This window comes from Lipotes vexillifer, unplaced genomic scaffold, assembly GCF_000442215.2.
Source record: "Lipotes vexillifer unplaced genomic scaffold, Lipotes_vexillifer_v1.1 scaffold7, whole genome shotgun sequence".
NCBI classification, from domain to species: Eukaryota; Metazoa; Chordata; class Mammalia; order Artiodactyla; family Lipotidae; genus Lipotes; species Lipotes vexillifer.
The window spans coordinates 3,871,095-3,882,164 of NW_006792683.1; the positions used below are offsets into that span (position 1 = coordinate 3,871,095).

General features: G+C 44.8%; 1 protein-coding gene across 2 annotated transcripts in view; it reads right to left on the reverse strand.

The window, feature by feature from the left end:
• Positions 1-220: 220 nt before the first annotated feature.
• The window catches only part of GATA3 (GATA binding protein 3), an 18,940-nt gene continuing 8,090 nt past the window's right edge, over positions 221-11,070 (reverse strand). Inside the window, exons 3-5 of one of the 2 annotated variants that reach the window (XM_007465803.1) lie at positions 9,753-9,895; positions 5,109-5,234; positions 221-1,009 (exon numbers count right to left, since the gene is read on the reverse strand). In XM_007465803.1, coding sequence (XP_007465865.1) covers positions 725-1,009; positions 5,109-5,234; positions 9,753-9,895 — 554 coding nt within the window. In that variant the 3' untranslated portion in view covers positions 221-724. Of the gene's footprint in view, positions 1,010-5,108; positions 5,235-9,752; positions 9,899-11,070 lie in introns of both variants that reach the window. The other variant, XM_007465802.1, reaches the window with a different exon arrangement.

An 11,070-nucleotide genomic window follows, 5' to 3' on the forward strand; every position in this document is an offset into this window, starting at 1 on the left:
TTTTTCCTTTTTTTTTTTTTTCTTTTTTTTTTCCTTTTTTTTTTTTTTCTTTTTTTTTTCCTTTTTTTTTTTTTTCTTTTTTTTTTCCTTTTTTTTTTTTTTCTTTTTTTTTTCCTTTTTTTTTTTTTTCTTTTTTTTTTCCTTTTTTTTTTTTTTCTTTTTTTTTTCCTTTTTTTTTTTTTTCTTTTTTTTTTCCTTTTTTTTTTTTTTTTTCTTTTTTTTTTTTTTTTTTTCTTTTAATGCATCAAACTGTGACCAGGAAAAGGAAACAAAACTGGCAGTTTGTCCATTTGGATATCAGACCTAGTTTCTTCTTAATTTCCACACTTTATTTTCCTCCATCGTCCTTAAAATGCATGGCGTCCTTCGTGCCTTCCTGACACAGGCAATAAAGTCTTCTTCCAATGTACAGTATTTCTTACAATATAAGTTATATGCAATGTTTAGCAATTTTTTTTTTTTTCACAGCACTAGAGAGACCCTGTTCAATAGGGAATATGAGTCTGAATGGCTTATTCACAAATGGTATCCAGATTCAGGGAGTGAGAACACAGACACCACAGCGGGCTCCTCTGTCCAAGTGGCAAACATCGTGTTGCTTTCTGCCTGCAAAAACATATAGATCCATCGGGTGTCGGTTTCATGATGCTGCTCCTGCGAAAATGCACGTAGAAGGGGCTGGAGGGACTCTCGCCTGGAGATCTTTGAGCATCGAGCAGGGACCCTAACCCATGGCGGTGACCATACTGGAAGGGTGGTGAGGTCCGAAGGAGAGGCTGGAGGGCGGGTGCATCGGCGTGGGTGTGGTCAGCATGTGGCTGGAGTGGCTGAAGGGTGAGATGTGACTGAGGGAGGACATGTGCCTGGAGAGGGCGGCGGGGTTGAACGAGCTGCTCTTGGGGAAGTCCTCCAGCGTGTCGTGCACCTTTTTGCACTTTTTGGATTTGCTAGACATTTTCCGGTTTCTGGTCTGGATGCCTTCCTTCTTCATAGTCAGGGGTCTGTTAATCTAAACAGAGATCAATTTTTTTTTTTTTTTACTTTATTTGGCTGGCTCTGAAATAGTGCAGACTTTCACACCCCAACCCGGGTTCCTCTGACTGCCCCAGATCAGGCATCTGCTTTCAGGGGGCCCCTTCCTCCCCACCTTCCTGCCTCCTTCCCAGGGACCCAGAGTCCTACAGGCTAGGGTTCTGCGGTGGGGGTCTGTCAGCCTCTATCAATTTCAGAAACCAAGAGGCCATAGGTAAGGTGTTCCAAGCAGGGCTTATTCATTACATTCATCTGCACCAATCGTTTGGGGGAAAGTTTGCCTCAGGGAACTTTCTGTCTCCAAGGACCATATTCTAGAGACCCACCCAAGATGGCTGTATTTCTCTGCTAACTAAAATATAATAATAACTTGTCTTCTCCCATTAGAATGACCTTAGACTCATTCATGAGCATGGAGGCAATGGAGGGATTTTCAAGGGGGAAATAATATCTTGTCTACTGGTCCAAAATCTGTGTTAGGACTGTGCAAGTACTGCAAGGCAATAGATCTTAAGTGTTTGTCTCTGCCTTGAGAAGCTAGGACTGCTTCCCTCTTCAAAGTCATGTCTGGTTGTCTCTCTTCTGACGAACTTCTCTAAACAAGTGGTGCTGTAAAATCTTCCCCTGAAATGTGTAAGTTCTGGGGTCATAATTTAATACAAAGTGTCCTTCCGAAACATAAGCTCTTGCCCACGTCACAGCAACGGTGGGGACTGAAAGTTGCAATTTCTACCTGGTCCTGACTATCCACTTCTTACTAGACAAACAGCGAAACAACCAATCCACAAGAATTTAATATCCACTTACGGGGTACAAAGCCCTGTGCTAGCCTGAAAGCACTCTCCTAAAAATCAAAGACCAGGCCTGAAGTTAAGTAAAGAGACAGAGGCAAGCACTAGTCTTCCGTCCCCGGGGCAGCAGACCATCGCTCTCTTTCTGATAAGCCTCATGTGTTTTGTTTTGAATACACGTTTGTTTTAGGGGGGTGGGGAGAAGATTCAAGAGAGGGGACTTGACAAAGCAAACTGAGATCATTCCCCACGAGGAGTCAGAATCAGATTGACTTCAATAGCGGCCATCTGCCCCGTAGAGCAAACCAACCACACATCTGGCCATGTTTCTGGGGAAATGGGCAAAGGGACTCAGAGAGGGAAGGTCAGGGTCTCAGTCACTCCTGACTCCTCGGGAAACAAACAACTCCTTCCTCCAGGGTCCTCAAGGGTGGAGGAAGGGAAGATTTCATGGCCCTAGGATCTGCCTGTTTGCTCCAAAAGCTAGAAAGGGATAGTTAAGGAAGAAAGAATCTAGCAGCCAGGAAGGCCAGGCTCCGACAACACTACTGGTATCAGCAAACCCACAGCTTCCTGGGCCTGAGCTGGTCACCTGGAGAGGGGTACAGAACCACCCCGTGGGACGGACACCTGCCTTCCCCCTCGTGCAGGAAGGCCACGTGAGTGACGACAGAGGACCTAAAAGGTCGTTGCCCAAAGAACATCTCAGGGTTCCTTCCTCAAAGTCATAATCAAGATAAAGATGCAGCCTACAGAGGCGATAGGAATCTACTGTCACATTGAATCTCCCCCAAGATACTGCCTAGACACATGGCTCTTTACGCTGATATCTAGATATACAGAGCCAGGTATCTAAATATAATATCTAGTTACACAGATAGCCACACAAAGCCAGATAACTAGTCCCAACACTGATACTGAGATAGGTAGTTATCTACACACCTAGATAAGAAAACAGGAACTAACTTAGGTCGTGCATGGTATCTCGATGGGCAGAACAAAACACAACAAGAGGAGAATGTTAATAGATTATTATCTCTTATTGTTAAATACACAACAAATCCGCCTCCTTCTGTGAATTCTTACTAAACCAGAAAAGGCAGAAGAACCACTCTGGTGGATGAGCACGCTTCTATCTCCCAGCCACTGGGGCCCAGCCATGAAGTCGGGAGCTAATTTGGAATAGGGTGGGAGTGAGGACTGAAGAAGCTTCCTTGACCTGTCTTCGATTTAATGAGAAATTCGTATTCTTCAGAAATAGATATTTTTTTAGATTGGACACAAGTGACAGCCTATCTCACTGTGGCTGAGCAGTCAAAGAAATTTATAGCTGGTTCGTTTCTCATAATTCCTATACTTCTGTGGAAATAGGAAAGAAGTGCATACACACACTCAATTCATTACTTTGAACAGAACTTTGGTACATTCTAAAATGAGGTGCTTACTCTTCTCTGTTCCCTATCAGTCCCGAGGTTACTGATCTCCCCGCAAGGCCTTTCGCAATTCAGAAATCCATCCTGGCCCTTCTACATCAACAGCCATGTTCCTTACTTCTCTGAGTCGTCATTTCTTCAAGTAAAAGGGAAATCAAAATACCTTCTGCCCTGTCTACATCATGGGACTCTTTGAGGCTCAAATGTAATCAAGTGACATGAAAGTTCTTTGCAAAACCATACATTACAACCCCAAAATCATTTGATCGGCTGTACCAACCACTGGGGAGCTCATAAACCCTAAGGCCCCAAATCTTCCAGATTTTAATCACAAATCTGCTTCTCTCCACGGCAGTGAGTAAGGAAATTCCCCAAAGTGAAAACGGGCCTGGGGTTTCATTGCTGATAAATGTACACAGACCGCAGTCTGAGGATGTGTGGGAGAGAAACGATGGATTATAGTAAGAGCCCCGCTCCGTCAGCGCCGGGCCCCTCCTCTCGAGAGTGGACGGCATATGGGCAGGGAGGCAAGTGTTACGGGGGTCCCCGGGAATCAAATCAACTCATTCCCAAGAAGCACAAAAGGACTAGGTTGCTGGGGTCACCCTGGGAAGTTCTCCTGTGATTCAAAAACTCTAACCAAAAAAGCATCCTCCCCAGTTCCCAGGTGTTTCTGGGTAAGATGCGTTGACTGCCAGAATGGCTCTGAGCAAAGCCCTCCGCCTTTCCCCATTCACTCCCAGACATCACCAAAATCAGACTGGTCAAGAGACTTCAGGAGAACCAGACAGAGCCAGAGAGATGATGTGAGAGAGACAGGGAAAGACAGACAGAGACAGACAGACAGAGACAAAATTCTTTCTCTGGGATCAACAAACTTCTGGCCTCATAAGGGTCATGGCCTGTCAGCCAGAGTTGCTGCAGGGGAAAAAAAAAAAAAATAGCTGAAATTTTTTTTTAAAGGTCAACATATTGCAAAATGGGAGGACCCCCAAATGGAAAGATTAAAAATGACACAGCCAAACCCATGTGACTGACTGACAATTATCATTCTGCTAATGTGATCTAGAAGGAGAAAAGCGTTCTTTTCCCTGGTAAGGATAACCTCCGTCGGCTGCTTTGCAGGAGTTCTCCTGGTGAGGACAAACTCAGCAGATGAAATCTCTCATCTCGTATCTTTTATTCAGAGAATCCGTTTAAAATTCACCAAAGCCTCTTTACCCCTCAGTAACTGAATTGCCCTGAACTCCTGTGCCGTGCATTACAATCCTATTTACCTTTCTCTTTTCACGGGCTCATTCTCTCTCTTTTTTTTTTTTGCAAAACGTTTAAAAACTCAAGGAAACATCAAAATATGACCGGTGACTTTGGTTTTTCCAAGAGAAAGATTTTTCTCCCCTTAAAAACCCAGACCAGGCCCACCACGCATACTGTTTCCAACACAAACTAAGGGGCTGGGTCATCTGCTTTAAAGCCTTCAATCTCAGCAAGGCTACGCTGTGCCGAGTCCTTTTCTACACTGGGTCCTATTGCAATGCCTTTTCTGAGCCTTGTCATTGGGCGATTCAAATGGATAACCAACAAGGACCTACTGTAAAGCACAGGGAACTCTACTCAGTATTCTGTAATAACCTAGATGGATAAAGAATCTGAAAAATAGATATAGTATAGGTATAACTGAACCACTTTTGCTATACAGCTGAAACAAACACAACATTATAAATCAACTATACTCCAATAAAATTTTTTTTTAAAAAATCAGAAAGGGGACCAGGGAAGGGGGATGCTGTGCGCTGGGCATCACCCGAAGGGGGCCATTCCGGGACGGGGGGCGGGTCCCCGGGACACTTACATTGTGCAGCTTGTAGTACAGCCCGCAGGCATTGCAGACAGGGTCTCCATTGGCATTTCTTCTCCAGAGAGTCGTGGTTGTGGTTTGACAGTTTGCACAGGACGTACCTGCCCTTCTTGCTGCTGACTGGGGAGCGGGAAGAGAGGGGAGGATAAAAATCAAAATAAGTGTTAAATGGGTTTGCAGAGCTACGGAGACCAACTCAAAAAAAATTATCACTGAAATCAAAACTAGCAAGTGGCCCACATGAAAGTAATAAAGATCAAGCTGCATCAAGAAGAAACATGAAGCCAATCCACTGGCATAGGACCAGGTCAGACCATAGTCCGGTGGTCAGCACATAGCCTGCTGTCCCCTGGGGAAGGATTCGGGAGGATGAGAAAGCCGACATCACCTCACCGACATAACGAGCCCCCCTCCCTCCCCCACAAAATTTGCCAGATGTTTCATTTTTATGGGTAGCAATTTTGAATTAACCAGACTAGTTTGGGTACCAGGCTCTCAGTGGCTCCCTTCGCCAGGCCTACAGGAGGTCTCTTTCAAGAGCAACTGCCCAGAAAAGCAGTTCTGAACAAGGATACTGGTCATCACAATAGACCAAGAGCCAAGGAAGAACAAACCCAAGCATCAAAAGCGCTCTCTAGATCCCAAATAAAGAAACGCTGGATGATAAGGAGGGCAGAGTGCTGACAGAATGAGAGAACGTCTGCGCACGTGCAGCTGGCACACACGGGATGGACCACGGAGAAAGCACCAAGCCAGACATCCTAAGTGAACAAGACCTCAGCCAATCTGCAGGCATCCTAAATGTGCACGGCCCATGCTTTCAGATCTGGTCACTCGTGGTGACAGCCATCTTCATCCCTTTAGGTGGCTTTCAGTTAGTGAGACAAACTGAGAGGAACAAGGAATTTTGCAATCCACCAGGAACACTGGCCCCGCTCCTAACTTCATTTCATTTCACCCTCTTGAAAGTAGGGGCTTCCTATCTGCTGTTCACAGAGCAAAATGGTTACAGGTCAGAAGTCAGCCCCAAGCTGAATTTTCATTATTTGATTGTGTCACTGCCCTCATTTCCTTTAAAAGGGAGATTTTTCTTTCACTTTTCGACGCACTTAAATGTATAAGGGGACTATTTCCTATATCCATACGTTAAAAAAGAAAACTTAAGCTCAAAAACTTTTGAAAGGAAATGAGGTTGGGTCACTTGTAATCATATATCGCTCATCTCCTCACACCCCCTTGCAACATAAAAAGAAAATTTCAACTGCAAAATTATTTCGGTCCCTGGGACTCAAAAATATTATCAAAGGCAAGAGAAGGAGTAAGAATTCAGCTGGTGGGCTTCCCTGGTGGCGCAGTGGTTGAGAGTCTGCCTGCCGATACAGGGGACACGGGTTCGTGCCCCGGTCCGGGAAGATGCCACATGCCACGGAGCGGCTGGGCCCATGAGCCACGGCCGCTGAGCCTGCTCGTCCGGAGCCTGTGCTCCGCAACAGGAGAGGCCACAACAGTGAGAGGGCCGCGTACCGCAAAAAAAAAAAAAAAAAGAATTCATCTGGTCTTTATCTGTGATCAAGAAAATTCTGGCATGGTTATGAAAGCACAGAACGAAAGGACAGGGATCAGGGTGTGCTTTTCCCTCAGTATTTTATCCAGCAAGAAGTTGGGCCAAACACCCGAAGAGGTCAGATACTGAAAACCCAGTGGCAATTCTGAATGAACCAAGCTGATTCCTTTCCTTTCAAAGCTACTCAATTGTTCCACAGAGATGCTGCCCCTTCCCACAGGTTTAAATAGCAGAGCTGTGGCTTTTTTCGTTTGTTTGTTTGTTTTTAGTAATTCTTAGTTTCTGTGTCCTGAGGAACTAGAAAGGAAAAACAGCCCTTCTCCCTCATAACTGAGAAGGTTCTACTTTTGAGTTGTCCATTTGGAAAATAATTCACCGCAGTCCAAGAGTGCTGTCTCTTATCCCACATGCCTCTGGTCCACCTGCCTTTATGAAACATGATAATTTAAGACTTAACCGTTGCTCTTGTGTACTCTTGGGAGGAAAATGATATATGAAATCGGTGCTTAAGGATTTTGACAACTACATTATCATGTGATTATTATTATAGTCCTCGACTGGTCTTCCCCCTTTAAAAGAAATACTTGGATATAATAGACTAATATCTATGCAAGTGCCGGATTTCCCGGCCCAGCAACTGAGAAGGGATGGTACAAGTGCACAATGCCAACCGATAAAATGAGTTCCAAATAACCACGCTCATGGTGCAGCCCTCTGCAGTGTATTGAAGGTAACATGAATCCAAACAGGCTTAGACTTTATGAGAATTTATCCAGAACCTCTGAAAGTCACACTGTTTGGGTCACTAGCAGAAGACAAAGTATATTAATAAAGCAAGCTAGTTGTGAGACTTATGAAAATCTTGCAACACTAGGAAAAAAATTCTATGGGTCTTCCCTTCTATTTCCTGCACGAGTTTATTCAGTGTTAGATATGCATCTACGGAAGAGCTGACTACACAGAGGGGGCAGGCAGGGTGGTCTTCAGCAAGTCTGCAAGTGTGCAAAAGCAGCAAACTGGAGAGACAGAGCAGGGAAGGAGGAACAGGAGATATAGGAAAGGACAAAAAGAAAGTTCTAGGTATTCAGAAGTCAAATACGTCTAAGGGCTAAAAATATACGTATATATATCCTGAATGGGCCCCGAGTGTTTCTCTGGAGCATGTGAATTCTATGGAACTAAAAATAAAAAAACACCCAGAAGAGATGAGTAAGAAAGAGAAGGCAGCTTCATATGTGACAGCAAAGGAACTCTAGAATTAAAAGTAATTATTACTCAGAGTTCTAGAGATTTCTTATGAAAGGTGAATGAAGACAAAATTATGTAAAATGCAAGCCCAGCCCTCCTGTACAATCTACCCAGACAGAAGAAACCCCAAGAAAATGTCAAATGTACTCTTGCTTATCAACCAGACAACTACGGGGTCTGACACTTTACTGCTCTCTTTTTCCTACTTTACTTTTACCTTAAAAAAAAAGAAAAAGAAAAAGTCCAATTATAATGGTACCATGACTTATTTTAACAAGAAGTTTTTTGTTGTTAGTTTTCTTTCTTTTGTTTTTCTTTCCTTTTCTTTTTCTCTCTTTTTTTTTTTTCCTAAGGCCAGGTTTTGAGTGATTCAGAACATTCTTTTGTGGTGCGATCATATTCATTCTGTGCTAACATCTCCAGCCATTTTTTTTTTCAAACACGTCTTGTTCTGATACGTTCAAACATCTTGATGTTTAAGTTGGGGAAGCTGAGTTGTTGTTTATGAGTTATCTCCAGAGCTCAGATATCCGGCAGCTTTTTCCTAGGAAGTTAGCTTTGCACATGAGAGAAAGGAAAAAAAAAAAAAAAGTACCAAAGAGCATGGGGACAAGTCGGGGGAAGGTTGAGAGAGCTGGAGAAAGGGGCAAAGATCAGAAAGAATAAAGCCTAGAGACCTAGGATTGCCAAAAATTAAAGTCACGTGGGCACTGCCATCCCTAGAAAGATTTTCCTTCTGAAGAGGATGTGAAAGGTGTTGATTTGCACTAAAATCTGATGGAGAAGACAAATAATTCTTTAAAAAGAATGCAGAGGATTTGGGAAGGGTCCACCTTAGAATCTGAGGGATGATGCTTCATCCATTAATTTGCATGGGGAAATTCCCCTCCTCCCCTCTCTACCTGGTGAATCACCACAAAAAGCATTTTGATCTCTTGACTGTGGTTACAGTTATCATTTGCCAAGCCTGCTTTTATTTGTCTGTTACATACACTTGCTATTCAATCTGGCCTGAGATTCCAAAGACAAGTTTGCAAATGAACCTCTCGGGCTAGTTTTCCTTATAAATGCTTGCCAGTGCCAGGTTTTCTCAAGTATTCCTAGGGGTCAAGAGGTTTAAGAAAGGGACAAAGAGGGGGGAGAGAGGAAACTATCACCCGACCGGCAGGAGTTCAAAGGGAAAATAAGACCAGACACTAGGGGAGACCAAGAAGCAGGACAGGAATCACACAGTTTTCCCCACAGGAATTACCTGTGGCAATTCCTCAATTCTTCAGACCAAGGAGGAAGAAGAACTCCACTAAGCCCAATGGCTGCTGTTTGTGAAATTCAGTTAATTAGCCCTGGCACATGAGATCTCATCTGTGGCACTAAGGCAACCCTGAGACTGTAATTACTTCCTAGGAGCCCACTTGTATGACTTCAGAAACAAGTTCGGGTGGCACCTGGGACACTCCATCCCCGAACTGAATTCCTCTGTGAAACCGTGACTATCAATGCATCTTAAATCAGTCACCCTGGTCCTGTTAAAGCAATCATTCTATCAGTGAAGACATTTAAGATTTGATAACCCAGAAGCCAGCATCCTTAAAAATATGATAAGTGACTTAAGAACCGTGGAGGGGGAGAAAGGCGGGGGCAGGGGGACCTTTCTGTATATGTAATTTGCAAAACAGAAAACAAAGAAGAAAAAAGAAAACTATCCCAAGCAAGCTGATTTTGAGCCGTCCTGCCAATTTCCAGCAGAAAGCTCTTCCTCCTGAAGAGAGGAACTTAAAGACACAAAACGGAGAGTGTTGGGCCGGTGCTTCCCTAGGACAACTCACCAGCCTTCGCTTGGGTTTGATGAGGGGCCGGTTCTGTCCGTTCATCTTGTGGTAGAGCCCACAGGCATTGCACAGGTAATGCCCTGTTCCATCTCGACGCCACAGTGGGGTAGACGTTGCCCCACAGTTCACGCACTCCCTACCTTCTGGAAACAAGATCACACATAAGTCACTTATGGAAGGAAAACACACAGAAAAGCTGCCAGCAGAATTAGGGAATGAAAGTTCAATGGAGAACTTCTCTATCTCTTTTTCCTCTTTTGGGGAACTTTCCCAGCTCCCTTGAAGGTGGCTCCTGAGTTGAAAAGAGTTACTGTGTGACACTTTCATGGCCTAACCATTCCCCGTGGACACACACACACACACACACACACACACACACACACAGAGCTCCCAGCCCAAGAAACAGCACAGGAATCAGCAGCAGCAGAACCTTGTCCTGGCCCTGCCTGACTTGACCGGGAAGGTCAGGCAGAGACAAGGAGGAAGGCGAATTTCAACTTGAAACAGTTCCCTGAGAAAACCCTGAGCCCCGGTCGATGGCGAAAGCACAACATTCCATTCGCTTCCCTCGGAGGAAAACAAAGATGATCCATTATCGTCACCAGGTCTGTCTATGCGGATTGATTAAATAATGAAGATTAGGATGGGGCCAAAGGAGAGATTCATCGATAGCTAGATAGAGAAACAGATAATCAACAGATGAGCAGATGGATCAATCGGCTGATTGATTTTAGCACCGAGGGCCTTAGATTTTACTTCCAATAAAACTGTAAAATGTCCCTGGCTGGCAAGGAATAGATGAAGACCCAGCAGGGTCCACTCATTCATTCCCCCATCATCTTTTTCACTCTCTAGAAAAAACCAAGGTTTTCTGTGGTTTTCCAGCCACTGAGACCCCAGTCTGAAGGTTGGAGGGAAACGCAGAGCAATCTTGAAGGCAAGGAAGCTGGAGATGGGGAGGGAGGGAAACAGAACGAGGGGAAGCGTTGGGAGGGGCAGAGTCAGGAGAAGAGGCCAGCTTATGGGGGTTGGGCAGGGGGGAGGCCCTTGGGTTGGCTCATTAACCAAGACTTGCCTGCAGTTGCTCCTTTTCCAAAAAAAACAAACAAACAAAATCAACAAAAAACCGGCCAGGCCGGGTTGAAACAGCACTCACTCCTGGGGCTGGAGAGTGACGGGGACCCACCTCCGGAGGGAAAGCCCCGGGAGAGAATCCCTCCAGATACCATTTTAGGAGGAGGGGAGTTTGCTCACAGAGTTCTTGGACAGAACTGTTTCTGGGAGAACTTGCCCCGCTCCTGGGGGGGGGGGGGGG